Genomic DNA, 15,211 nt, shown 5'->3' with positions numbered 1-15,211 from the left:
GGGAGTCCCAAAGTAGAAGAATTAACAGATGGATAAATTAGAGTTAAAAAAAGAAAATAATCAAGGCCTCTTAAACATCAGGTCTATGAGTCCTTCCTCCCTGGAAGCCCCAAGATATCAAATACCTCACAAAAGGCAGGAAAACATATTTTCTGTAATTATTCTGAGAAATGGTACAATGGCATTCTTTTTCTTTTCTCTTTCCCGTGGAGTTCCTTGAGTCAAACCTCATTCCATATGTTATTGAGAAAGAATAAACATATACCTCTTTGGAGGAGGAAAAGGACAGCATTTGGGCAGAGGCTGACAGAAGATATGAAAGCCCTACCAGTGGAGGAAGAGATGTTCCTGATTCCTGGAGAATACAGAAAAATCAGCTTCTGAGATATGTATGACAATCATGCAACCATGTAGTGCTAGATTTATAAAACAGATTAGCAAAATAAAGGAAAAGCACCATAAAGTTTTAAAAATGCTATGACCACTTGCATGTAGTCAAATTTTGTTAGTATGTGCATGTCTGTGTTTCTTTTTAAGTGACATGAAAATCACACACACACAAATAGTGACTTCTGAATTCAAGAAAAAACTGTCCCACTTTCAACAACTTTCAAACTAGTATTATTGGATTTCCAAAAGACAAAACTAACAAGATAATGAGTAAAACATCAACATTCTTAATAATATGGCCCAAACAAATCAGTTGCTTTTGTAACTGGCTCCTCTGTCTTTGGGGGTTTTTTTAACGCACCAGGTATAAGTGCGAGGGAAAACTATAGGCCCTGCTCAAACTGAGTCTTGTATGTAGCCTGAATAGAGATTCTAAGGGTTCAAACCAGAAGTCTATCACAAAACAGATTCTTTCCTTTGTGGTTCTCAGAAATGCAGAGTGCCACAATGCTAATGGAAGACCAAGGGGCCACCTTACATTTGCATGGGTCTTCTGTTTCAGGTAGGGTTTCCTCGCTCTTCTCCAAGGTGCTCCTATGGATTTTCTCTAGCCCAACTAGACCCAAATCATACTATTCACTAAAGATTGTCAGGAGTGGGACCATCTTGGTAACTAGATATATCCACCAATGTGATTGAAACAGATATAAAAAAAAAATATTTACCAAGATTACTGGTTCCTGGCAGTGAAGATAAACAGCTTTATGGAAAATAAATACAGAACTGTTAATTAACAGAAGAAAGTCCTACATAGATGCCAACAAAGATGGTAAGTGACAGACTCCAATTCAACCCAATACATATAGTTATCTCCTAAATACTTAAAAAACTGAGAAAAACAAGATGCTTTCTTCATGTTCCCCTCTGTGTTATACATAGAAATGCAGTGATGAAAAAAACCAAAAACCAAAACAAAAACAATAAGGAATAAGGATTCCAAAACAGAGCATCAAGATCAAGTTTATGTTCTTCTATCTCATTTGACTGGTTAATTCTATATATTTGCGCCTTGTATCTGACTGCTGTATTTTATAATCATGATTATTATCATTATCACTACCACCAAGTGGAAAAAATAACTAACTGTTCTTATGTTTTAGGTGAAGGAAAGACATTGTGAGCATAAACGGAGTTGGTCCCAACTGTCTGGAACCTCACGTGGCCACAGGTGACTCAGGCACTTCCTCCCTTACTCTAATACTTATTAATGATCCTTCCAGGCCTGGTTGACAGGACAGAAATCTTTGCACAGCCAGTCCAATTTCAATGATGTAGAGCACCATCCATAAATCTAGAAACCTGGATAAAGAATTAGACTATTCTAATGGCCATGGTGACCTCATGGAGCGGTGACTTAAGGCTGTTTGTGTACATACAACATGAGGTAAAAACATCAGGGTTATTTTTTGTGGAAGGTGTTGCAGAGGAGAAGGCAATGGCTTGAAAGTTAGAAGATCTGATTTTCAGTCCTATTTCTGTCACTAAGTAACTGTGACTTTGGTCAGGTCACTTACACATTTCAGACCTTAGTTTCCCTTATTAGTAAAAGCAGGTAAGTTAGTAATGTTATTTTCAGCTTTAGCAGCTCAGGATTTTCATCCAGGAAGAACAGAACTTGGAATCAAAGATCCTTTCAGATCCGAATTATCTTTTAAAAAAAGCAAATTCAAGGCTATATACTGCGCTAAATACTTCACGGATACAATGCACTCTTTGCATTTCTGGCCCCCCTAAGGTTCTGCACTTTGTCCAGAGCAACATCAGGGACCATTTTGGTCCTTTTTCTTTAGGAGACAGAAGCATCTCTACCTGTAGACCTTCCTCTGCTGACTGACACTCAGAATATCTCCTTTCCTTTTTCTTTCCCTGTAAAATTCAAATTTGTTTTATATTCTATTTCTTGCCTTGTTCTAACCTAACTTGAACACTGGCATGTACAAATGAAATCAAAGGGAGATGGGCCATTGTATATGCAAATAATAGGAAAAGGTATTCACCGAGAGAGGTAACTCTTTCAAGAAAACTTGTTTGAATGTGATTACCAGGCCTCACATGAAACAAAACAGGTCTGGTTCCCTTGGATTAGCCTCAAAGGCAATACTGTTTGTGAATAACAAAAAAGAACCTTAGTTTATCTTATCTTCCTGTATTTGAAATAACCTCCATCTACTGGGAGTCCTGTGGTTTTCAGGACACAAACCCATTACTTGTATCTGAGATGGGATGTCCTATTAGAGAGTGGGACACAGACGCCCAGAGCATCACCAGAAGACAGGCTCACCTGCCACAGCCAGGGCAAGAATGCTGCTTGCTGGTTTTGCTTTGCCATCCTGTAGGGTTTCTAAAAGCAAGTAAGAATTAGTAAAAGGCAGCAGAAGTGGCACATTTGGGAAATGAGGGACACAGGTGTGGAGGAGAGACAGCGCGTAGTGCACAATGGTGTTCACGATCAGAAGTCTGTCACCCATCCAGCCCTTGATGTCAAAGTTCTAAAAGAAGTTACTAGTTAGGATGTCATTAGATGGGTAGAATGAAGATGAATCCTTAGCACACTTTGTGAAGCCCCCAGAGGTAGGGAATCTTAAACTACAAAGTAGAAAGGACTTAATCAGAACGCCTGGTTGGCTTAGTTGAGCATCTGACTCTTGATTTCGGCTCAGGTCATGATCCCAGGGTCACGGGATCAAGCCCCGCATTGGGCTCTGTGCTGAGCATGGATCCTGTTTAAGATTCTCATTCTCTCTGTCTCTCCCTCTATCCTTCTCTCTCTCCCTCTCTCCCTCTCCTGCTTGTACATGCATTTACTCTCTAAGATTAAAAAAAAAAATTTTTTTTAAAAGGACTTAATGAGTCTTTACTTCTAATGCCAAAAAGTGCCAAAGTTCAAATAGTAGAAAGGTGAGGAGTCCTCGCGTTCACTGCTATGGCAGAAATGGGGCTGGCACCCTCCCCGTGGGTCAGGTCTCCTCAGTATCTCAATATCGTCTGTGGAGGCAGCTTGGTCTTGTGGAAACTACTCTGACTTGAAATCACCAGCTTGGTTGTGTCTCCATGAAAAAAAAAACAAAACACCAAAAACCTCATTTAGCATTTCTCTGTCTCAAATTCATTATATCTAACGTCCTTTAAGTTTTAAATACTATGGTTCTGGGGGCAGATGGTCAGCATTCTCAACCGCATGAGTAGAATGATGGCCAGGTATCTCTTCCTCCCAGTTCTTACCACTGTGCTTTCCCATCCACAGCTTTCTGGGAACGGGGGTTTTCAGGGGGAGAGGTGTCCAGGCTATGCATGTAGAAGTCCAACCTGCAGATCAATGGGCTATTTTCTTAACATACTCATCCAGGGGCATCACGAAGACGTGAGGAGAGAAAGAGAGATACGTCACAGTATTTAAAAGTCACCCAGACATGTGTCAAGTGGCCAGTAAAATGTTTTTCCTAATCATTATAGGGCCTTTCTATCTCTGATAAGCAGCTTCCCACGCCATCCTGGTGCCTTCACCAGCGGCCTGCTGCTCCCACAGACACACATGTGGCAGAAAAGACCTCCTTCACCTCAGCGCCCTTCCCGCAGCTTCCTCTCCTGGGCCGACTTTCTTTGCTCTGGAGGGCATAACCACTGTCCCTACCTTTATGATTCAGGTGGGTTCCTGACTTCAAATGCTCCTGTGCACTTACTACACTGGATGGTCCTCTTGCCTCATGATCCTGCCCTGCCTACCACCCTGTTATTTTGCTCCCAAATCACAATTAAATTCAAACTTTTTTTTTTTTTGGCTTAAAACAACAGAAATTTATGGTCTCAAAGTTTTGGAGGCTAGAAGTCCAAGATCAAGGGGTCCACAGGATTGATTCCTTGTGAGGGAGAATCTGTTCCATGCTTCGTGCTTAGCTTCTAGTGGTTTGCTGGCAATCTGTGGCATTCCTTGGCTTGTATATGTACCATCCCAACTCTGCCTTCATCTCCAAACAGAGTTCTCCCTGTATGCGTGTCTGTGTCCAAATTTTCCTCCTTTATAAGGAAGCCAGTCATTGGGTTAGGATCCCAACTTATTTCTAAATGACCTTATCTCAAGTAATGGTGGCTACAATGACCCTACTTCCAAATAAGGTCACATTCCAAGGTACTCAGGGTTATGACTTCAACGTATGGATTTTCAAGGGGACATGATACAACCCGTTACACTGTGTAATGGAAGAAAAAGAAAGGAATCTCTTGATGAAAGGGTATGGGAAAATCTCTAAGATGCAAAGAAATCAACATTTCAAATGATAATGTGCTACACTTTATGTAAGAAAGGATGAAAAGAACATGTACATATGTGTGTGTGTGTGTTCATAAAAATATCGCACCAGAAACGTGTTTGCACCAGAAATCACTACCATGTGTGCTTCTGGGGAGATACTTGGGTTTCTAGAGGAGGAGAAGGGTGGGAAAGAGAATTTTTAATGCAAATCTTTTTTATTATCCTTGCATTTGGAACCATGAGAATACACTACTTATTCAAAAATTAGATTTAAGAATAATAAAAAGCAAATTGAATCAAGACTGCTAAACTACTCTCAAGAAGAATGATACCAATTTCTGAAACCTGCTATCAACGTAAGTATGGAGCCCTTTACACACTTGCCTCCCCAGGATTGGGTTTTAGCAGGTTTGCTTTTTCCTAAATTTGCAGGCAAAAAAATGACATCTGATTGTTTAATTTGCTTACAATGATCTCCTCCAGGCACCACTTGCCTTCCTTAGATCAAGTATCATTTTAACATCTTTTGTGGCATTTTTGCTCTTTATAGGAACACATTCTATATCAAAGAAATTCACTTTTTGAATTTGCCATACATGTTGCAAATGTTCTTAATGTCAGTGAGTTCCTTTCACACATGGAAGATTTAAATGGATGTGTAAAATTTATGTGTGGCAGGTGCACTGTTAAGCTGCCAGAGAGACAGGAATGAACCTGGAAAAACGTGAATTATCAGTGGTTCTTAGGGATTACTCACATTCCCTGGAAAAAAATCTAGAAAGGACAGCAGCCCTCCTACCATTCTCATTTTTGGGTCCTGCACAAGACGGGGCACGTCTTTTTTGCGGAAGTCTTGACTGAAACTGTGTCTACAATGATAATCAACAGTGAGCACTTTTGTGGTGCTTATTCTGTAAGTGACAACTGGAAAAGAATGGCATCTCCTGGAGGAGACCAACCCGCTGGCCTTGGACTGCCAGGAGTGCATAAGATGTTCTCAGGATGGAGCATTTCAAAGATGTTAAAGATCCTAGCTTTAAAAACTGCCAAGCTGTGTGTTCTTGGGCAACAGCTTACCTTCTCTGTTTCCTCACGAAGAATGGGGTTATACTTACAGTACCTTCATCATAGAGTTAAGAAGAAGTATGTCAATATATAGAAAGCACTTAGAACAGAACAAACTCTACTCTTAAGTGGTCCCAGCTCCTAACAGACATTCCAGCCCTGACAGTATTTTAGACCCTTGCCTAAGCTGCCCGGGGAGTCACATTTATGTCTGGGTTTATGTCTGATTATGACAACCGAGTATTCTAGGGTTCATCAGAGATGAGGCTCCAGTGGGCTACAATGTGACATGAAAAGCAGTCCCCTCAAGGTCCTGTGTGTGCTCTGCGACAACCTGCCTCCTAACCAATATGGGACGCTCCAACAGGCTCTCCACATCATGGGGCTTGTTCAGAAATGGGAATTGGGAGTCTGGCCACTTCCTTCAGCTCTGTGGAAACAATCCCTGTATTAAGGCATACATAAGCTGGCTGATAGACTAGGGTCCCCAAAGGACGCTGGCCTGGAAGAAAAGATGGGGCTGTATGAAAGAAAAGCATCATGAGTGTAAAAAGGTCCCAGTGGACCCTGGGCAGAGGGCAGTGGGTGCAGATGGAGTGTGAGGTTGTGGCTGGTCTCCGCAAACCAACCTTCTTGTTGCCCTCCCCCTGGGGGCTTGCATGCACAGGGAAAGTGAGGTGTGAGGCAAGGAGGGAATGGATTCAAATAGTGATATGAACTGGAAAGAAAACAATACATAAAATAATATGATAGAGGGAAAGAGAGTGGGGTGTGAGGCCACATAAGCAGACATCAAGCTGTCTTTAGATCTCTTCTCCTGGATGCTTAGTCTCCAAGGGAGCTCATCCTGTCCTGGCGATTTAAATGGCATCTATGTACTGACGGCTCCTGTATTTCTATCTCCAGCTCTTCTTCTCTCCTGACCTCCAGACTTGCATATTGAAATACCTGGTGTCTGTGTTAGATACCTGGTAGATACAGGGATGCCTGGGTGGCTCAGTCGGGTAAGCCTCCGACTTCAACTCAGGTCATGATCTCAGGGTTGGTGGGTTCGAGCCCTGCATTGGGCTCTGTGCTGACAGCTCAGAGCCTGCAGCCTGCTTTGGATTCTGTGTCTCCCTCTCTCTGCCTCTCCCCTGCACGTGTTCTCTCTCTCTCTCTCAAAAAAAAAAAAAAAACCGAAAACATTAAAAAAAATTTTTTAAAGATACCTAGTAGATATAATAGGCTTCTCAAATTTAACATCTGCAAATTCAAATTCTGAGTTCCCAGCCCCTCAGGATCTCTTCTCCTGTCTTTTCCATTTTGGTTCATGCTGTGAAAACTGACCTAATTGCATCCTTGATTCTTCTCTTTCTCTCACACATATGGTAAACATGTAATTTACTATCCAAACTGTCACTTTTGAGAGTAAAATGGGGAGTTATTAACAATTAGGCTGGTACAACAGGTATAAACTAGGATATATTCTTTATACTCTATATTTAATCCATAGGATTTAAAAATATGATCCTAATCAGATTCCTTCTGAATTCTTGTTCACTCTGCTCCAAATCCATCACTTGTCATCTGACTACTGCACTAGCCTCTGAGTGGGTTTCTATCTGTTTTCATGTGTATTGCTTGTTGACAGCATTACAATGCAAGCTATGTGAAGGCAGAGCCCTTGTCTATAATGTGGAAAACAACTTTTGTTACATATAGCACAGAAACTTCTAGAAGCCTAGAAAGGGAAGTGTTAAGAGAGAGCTGGAGGAAGGGAGGTTGAGGTGGGAAGAAATTTACTTTTAAATACACACCCTTTTGTTTGTTTGTTTGTTTTTTAACTGTGTGCATACCCTATTACTATAAATTAAAAACCACTGCTACCTGGGGAATCACTCTCCAAGAAAGCCAGATTCTTTCTCTATAGTCTATTTTTATGCTTTCCTTTTCCCACAACTCTGGAGAAAAGATGGAAAAAAGATCCCATTTCATTTCAAACTGTGTCAGTTGAGCTAAAAACCCACATCTAGATTTAACTCTTTGTGAATTACATAAGAATGGAGATACTTATTTACTTATTTAGGGTGCTTGCGTGGCTTAGTTGGTTGAGTGTCCAATTCTTGATTTCGGCTCAAGTTATGATCCCAGGGGCATGGGATTGAGCCCCACATTGGGCTCTGCACTGCGCATGGATCCTCCTTGAGATTCTCCCCCCACCCTGTCTTTTCCTTTGCCCCTCCCCCCTACTCCTATGCATGTGCTGTCTCTCTAAAAAAAAAACAAAAAAAGAATTGAGCTATTTACATGGGGGGGATTACTATTTTCTAAGAACTACCTTATCTATTAAAGGTGATGTAGTTAACAACTGTCTAATGTGTCACACGTATTTTCTCACTCAATAGCCCTTGGATGCAGCTGAACAGGAGATCAGTCTCACTTTACACATGAGGAAGTATAGGCATAGAAAGGCAAAGTACCTAACCTGTGTAAAGTCACACAACTAAGAATCACCCACCAGGGTATAGATTTGAATCCAGCTCTAACTCCAAATCTGGTGTCTGTAACGATTACATGGCACTAGATTTATCTTGGTGTAATTGCTTTAGGAGATGCAGCACACCAGCCAAATCTCTCCCTTCACTTTCAGTTATACCTTTATTCTCCATGTCACCATCTAAAACACCCTGGTGTGAGGCTACTAATCTGGAGAATATCTAGCAAATCTTATTCCATGGGAAATGGCACTGAAGTGATCTTCTCCAGGTACAGTAAGACACGCCGGCCAGTGATCATGTAAGATGATGGAGACTGCTCTTCAGTTGTGATCTGCACAAAGCCAAGCGCAACCTGATGTGCTCACCTGCCTAATTCAAGTTCGGTCTCTCTTGCCTGAATGGTTGAATACTTCACCAATGCAACATTAAGACCTTTGATATTCCATTTTCATCTGTGAGCCTACAACTAACCTGAGAGTCAATCTTTCTGAAGGGCCAGTACTGCTTTAATAAAAATAAATGACTTAAGTTAACCTGAGGCTTATTATAGCTATAGCTTGCATAGCTGAAGCTTTCTATTGAGTGGAATGGGGCACTGTTCATCAAAGGAGAAATCTTTTTCTAAAGGAAATTATATGTTCTTATTCCATCCATCAAAGGACCAAAGTATAGTGCCTATTTTGATCAGGAAACAGTGCTAACTTTTAACATGATCCCAATTCATGGAGTGACCCTGAGGGGAATAGTTTACAATTTAAGGAAAGTTAATCAAATTGGAGCAGAGTAGAAGCTTAAACCCTATGAAGCACTTAACACACCATCCAATTCCAATTAGCTTCTCACCTAAATCACAGAGTATGCATATGCCTGGAGACATGCAAACTACATTTACCTGCACAAAGTGGATCAGTGATTGAAATAATTTTTTTTTCATTTTTTTTCATTTATTTTTTAATTTATTTTTGAGACAGAGAGAGACAGAGCATGAACGGGGGAGGGGCAGAGAGAGAGGGAGACACAGAATAGGAAGCAGGCTCCAGGCTCCGAGCCATCAGCCCAGAGCCCGATGCGGGGCTCGAACTCACGGACCGCAAGATCGTGACCTGAGCTGAAGTCGGACGCTTAACCGACTGAGCCACCCAGGCGCCCCAGTGATTGAAATAATTGATCAACTAATAGATTCAAGCTTAAAATTTCATGGTTGACTGAATTGCCTAATGATGGCTTGGACTATCCATAGACTCAAAAATATAGGGTTACCATTTTCATTCATCATTATCAAATTAGCTAGATATCTTAGCATTAACTGATTTATATATGTGTAGTTTCTTAATATGTGAACTTTAGTAACCAGTGAAACTGAATATATTAGTTCTATGTCTATTTTCATTGCCTGTGTCTGACTGGTAGCACATGTCCACTTAAATTCCAGAATATTCAATAAAAGTGGTAGAGTTGGATTTATAAGTAGTCATCAAGAAATCTATATGATAGTAATAATGGATACCATTTATTGAGAGCTTAAAAAGTCATTAGCCTCATGTTCAGAGGCTTTAAAAAATATACATTAGCCCATAACCATAAGAGGAGGATATATTCCCATTTAGTTTAGAAAACCAAAGCATGAAAAGATTAAGTAACTTGCCCATGTTTGGTAAGTGGTGGAAGTGGACTACTATATAACCACTAAAAATCATGTTTTAAAGATTATTTCATGACAGGGGAAATGCTCACCAGTTAATTAAAAAATAGAATACAAAGCTTACATGTATATTTGTGTGTCATGCATAGACACATATATAATCACAATTTACCAAATATATATTTAGGTGGTTACAAAACCTGAAAGGTAATGTCATCAACTGTTAACAATTCCACGGGGTAATGGGTGATTTGTCTTCCCTTTTAGTAATTTTTTTGAATGCCAAAATTTATTAGATTGAACATGTATCAAATTGAGAAGTAGAAAACATGCAGTAATAATGTTTTTAGAAATTGTTCCAGAAGCTGTCAAAAATTTAAACAAACCAATTTCCATAAAATAGAAGAAGTCAAAGAGTTGTCCTTTTAAACAATAACCCAGACCTTACTGGCATGCAGAAATTTTCTACTGTAACTTGAAGAATCAGCTAACTGCAGGGGTACCTAGGTGACTCAGTTGGTTAAGTGTCAGACTCTTGATTTCTGCTCAGGTCACGATCTCATGATTCACATGAGGCTCTGCACTGCCAGCACGGAGGCTGCTTGGGATTCTCTCTCCCTCTTTCTCTGTCCCTCCCCTGCTCATGCTCACTCTCTCCCTCTCAAAATAAATAAATAAACATTAAAAATATATAAAAAAAAGAATCAGCTAATTCCAGTGCTATTTAAAAGGCTCATGAGTCGGGCTGTCCCATGGTACTTTCCATGATGATGGGAATGTCTACCAAATGGCAGTGCACATATAGGACATTCGAAATGTAGCTAGTGTAACTGAGAAATATAATTTTAAATTTCATTGTATTACAATTAATTTAAATTTAAATGGTCACACATGGTTAGTGGTTACTGTGTTGTATATTGCAGCTCTAGACTACCAAAAAAGGAGAAGAATTTGCAAATTTCTCAAAAAAGGCCATATAACTATTACCTGAAAATGATATAAATGTAAACTATGGATGAATTTCACATATGAATATTAGGGTAAAAACAAATAAAATACAAATACAATCTAGCATATGTTCCAATAGTATATATTGAAGATTCAGGATGGTTTGCTATTGAGAAAGCCATTAATGTAATACAATCCTACTAACACATCAAGAGAGAAAACTCAGACCATAGCTGTTGAAAAGGCATTTGTCAAAATTAAACATCTTGATTAAAAAGATAAAATCCTCACTAAGGGTCATTAAGACTATTATGTGTGAAAATATATAGAGAACTCTTAGAACATGCTGCAGATAATACTATATAATATTACCATTATTATTAAGGTAATAATAAGGCATGTTATAGTCATTAAAAATGATTTGTGTATGAAAAATGATATTTCATTTATAACAGCAACACAATTATTAAATACTTAGGAATAAACATAAGAAAAATGTGCAAGATTAGATAATAATATTTAAAAATGCTAGTAGGAGACAAAAAAGAATCACTGAATAAAGGGCAAACATATACAATACTTAGGAAGATTCAACACATAAGGTTAGAAATTATTCTGTAAATTTAAAAAAGATAAAAGGGAATTTAAATTTATAGACATAAAAAGTGAAGGTAGAGAAATAAAGGAAGATTGTGAGACAATATTATAGTGCTAAAGTACTCAAAATAGTACGGTAATGGAGTATGAATAGATAGATTATGGTACAGTTTAGAGGGCACAGAAATAGAACCAAATACATAGGAGTATTTAATATATGCTGAATGGGGATACTGAATGTGAGGGGGAGGAAGATTAATTATTGAATAAATACCAGTCATAAAATCTATGAGGTAGGCCATCTGGAATGAAACAATGTTGGCTCTCTACTTCTTTATGCTGAGATAAGTTCTCTGTAGATTAAAGACTTAATCATAAAAGTGAAATAAAAAGTAGTGGATGGAAATGAGAGAATGTTTTTCTACAGTCTTGGGCTGCAGAAGATCCATTACACAAAACTCAGGAGTTACATAAAAAGGTAAGTGCAGTTATGTAAAACCCACAAATTCCTTCATGGCAAAGAGCGCCACAGATAAATCAAAGGCAATGACAAATTGGGAGGATAAAACTGTCAGTTTTATGTTGGTTAAGTCTTATGACTAACAGTCTTCTCATCAATTCCTTTGACTTACACAGATCAGTAAGAAAATGACTGACAACTTCACTGAAAAGTGGTCAGATAACATAAGCAGGTACTCCAGAGAAAAAAATTTCACTTTTTTCTATGTTGCTTGAAAAGATGTCCAACATTATTTGTGATAAGAAATGTGATACCATTTTTAACTAATTGAATTGCATACAACAAAAAGGCCTAACATTCTTTTGCCAAGGATATGGGAAAACAGTATTATTAGTGAATTATTGTATACGTTAGTATAAAGAGTACTATACTAATGTTTGTATTAGTATAAACAGTATTAGTTTATCATTGGTTAATATAAAAATTCATTCAACCTTTTTGGCAGACTTTGGGCAGTATCTATCATAGTTTAATATACATATACCATTGTCCTAGCTGTTACATTTCCAAAATTTACCTTAGAGGTATACTCACAAATGTGCTTAATGTCACACAGACATTTTTTTTAACAGAGCTGGTTTAATAGATGTGAAATATGCAGAAAATGAAATGTTATACAGTCATTAAAAATGAGAAGGCAGCTTGAAGCGAGTGTGTAGATGAATAATTTCCAAGAAGTAAGAAATAAGGATCTAGAGTTAAGTGTGCTATCATTTGTTTAAAAATGTGTGTGTGTTTGTAAGCACATGAAATGTCCCTGGAAGAGAAGATATTCCAGGAAGATGGCTGGATAACTGAGGGACAGATATGGGAAGGCAAATACTTTTAACTTCATACTGTTTTATACCTTTTGCATTTACACTATATATATCTTATCTGATCCAAAATTAATTGCTTTAAAAAAATTTTTTTAACATTTATTTATTTTTGAGACTGGGAGAGACAAAGCATGAACAGGGGAGGGTCAGAGAGAGGGAGACACAGAATCTGAAACAGGCTCCAGGCTCTGAGCTGTCAGCACAGAGCCTGACGCAGGGCTCGAACTCACGGACTACAAGATCACGACCTGAGCCGAAGTCGGCCACCTAACCTACTGAGCCACCCAGGCGCCCCTAATTGCTTTTTAAAATAGCTTTTATTTTTTATCTTCTTTTTTTTTCTTCCATTCACCAGTAGGAAATCCTGGCTTTTCTCACACAATGTTGCCACTGTTAGCACAATCTCAGCTCATTCCCTTCTCCCTTTATTATGTGCCTAAGTAAATAATCATCAAAAAAATGAGCAATAGGAATGTGGGACAAAATACGTCAACATTACAGAACAACACTAGTAAATATCAAAACATGTGTATTTGGGAACGATCTGGAAAACTATATGGCAAATGGTAACAGTGTTTATGTTGAGGGTGGGGATAATAGGTGATTTTGTTTTTGTCTTGGTATTTTCTGTGATTTTCAAAGTTTATATAATAATATGTATTACTTTTATAGTAATTTTTAATTAAATAATTTTTTGCTACTCACCTGATTCCTGTCCCTGGCATTTGCATATCGAAACCTCTGGATATAATAAAAGACCAGCCACGCGAGGGATATGATCATCAGGACAATGAAGGAGATGGAGACAAACACAACCGAAGTGCGGCTCACGTATTTCTGCAAGTTCCGGGTTCCAATGGTGATGTACATTGTCACGGTGATGTTCCTTTCCAGAAGGCTTACTATCTCCTTCCCTTTTGGTTCAGGAATCATTATTGCCACGATGTCTTCAACACCTGTTGTGACGGAGGCAAGAGAGGGACAATAAGGATAAGGGGATAAGAGAGAGGGGGGAAATCATAGTGAAATGTCTAGTCAAAGTAACACATAGCCAAATAATGACCCTACTTTTGATAATTCTATGTCAGATCTAATAGCTGGAAACAGAGTCAAATTCTCAACCTCCTTCAGTTACCTTGGGATGCTGCTGTCTTATATAGGAGAAAAGAACCTAAATTGAACTCATGATCATGCTACTCTCTAGCTCTCTAAGGTTCTGACCCTGGTCTGATAAAAGTGGACCCCTTCCTACCTAGCCCAGTTTATGGTTCTCTGTTGTATCTCACAGACACTGAGGAGGGGAAGAGGACCTACTACTCCATAGCAAAGGGGTAAAATGCCCAGTTCTATGCTACCTGTCTGCACATTCTCTTTCCCCCGCATGGCACCAGGAATACTCAATTCTCTATCATTTCTAAGGCAATTTTCTCCTATGCTGAGTACCCAAAGTAACTCCAAATGGGTCTCTTTCAAGTTCTAATGATTTGTAAACATAAAATCATGGTCTCAGAACCATTTTCTGCTTATTTTATCTAATTCAATGTAAACAGCTTGCATTTTCTCATACCAAGCAAAGGGATGATGGAGGCTGTACAGATAATTTCAAAATTGTTTTACCTCAACTGTCAAATACTCCTCTACCACAATATCCATTATTGGACAGTTTGAAGCAAAAGTGGCAATTTTGGGGGGCTGAGTTACCTGGGTCACTGTCCCTATTCTTTATGATACTATGAGAGGCACAGCCTCTTGGTGAGAAGTTCTGGGGACTCTACAGGGAGTCTCTAGTACGGATATGATTTCAGCTCCAAAATGACCAGCTCAACATGTCACTGTGGCTGATACTTGAACTAGACTATTAATTTCAATTTCACAAGGATAGGTTCTCAGGTATCACCCCAATTCATGCTCATAAAGTTCTTCAAGAGCCCCACTTCTATATGGACAGAGCCCATTCCTGGGGTCACTACAAATTAAAAGGTGCAAATTTGCAATTAGGATGTTGTAGATCCGGGACAAAATTAAACACTGCTATAGCTGCTTAAAGCTGACCTTGTTCACGTGCAGAGGTCAGTCAGCTACCGGAACTACCAGATTACATTTGCTCAGAGTGTTACAAGCTCTTAGAGGCTACTTAGGGCTTTCACTTGACCTTGATCTCTATGCAAGTTTTCAATCCTAAATTCCTTGATGGCATTTCGCTGAATAAATACTTTAAAAGCTACCTATATACAAAGGTATTTGTATGTGCTACATCAATTATATATTTTTAAAAATCCCTAAAACCTTTGTATTGGCCCAATGGTACAAATCATAAAGCCCCAATGTTTAGATTTGGTTGTTATTTCTGAGAATTACTGAAGCCAATGGCTTGAATTTCAGCTTTGCAGAGTATTACTGACAATTCTGATGCTCCTCTTTTCATGTTTACTTTGGCTAATG

General features: G+C 38.9%; 1 protein-coding gene across 1 annotated transcript in view; it reads right to left on the bottom strand.

The window, feature by feature from the left end:
• The window catches only part of RNF150 (ring finger protein 150), a 259,844-nt gene that overhangs the window by 89,004 nt on the left and 155,629 nt on the right, over nt 1–15,211 (bottom strand). Inside the window, exon 2 of the mRNA XM_043568282.1 lies at nt 13,475–13,725. Coding sequence (XP_043424217.1) covers nt 13,475–13,725 — 251 coding nt within the window. The remainder of the gene's footprint in view (nt 1–13,474; nt 13,726–15,211) is intronic.

Source organism: Prionailurus bengalensis, chromosome B1, assembly GCF_016509475.1.
Source record: "Prionailurus bengalensis isolate Pbe53 chromosome B1, Fcat_Pben_1.1_paternal_pri, whole genome shotgun sequence".
In the NCBI taxonomy this organism is placed as follows: Eukaryota; Metazoa; Chordata; class Mammalia; order Carnivora; family Felidae; genus Prionailurus; species Prionailurus bengalensis.
The sequence above is the reverse complement of the archived record's forward strand: the minus strand, read 5'-3'. Positions and strand labels throughout refer to the sequence as shown.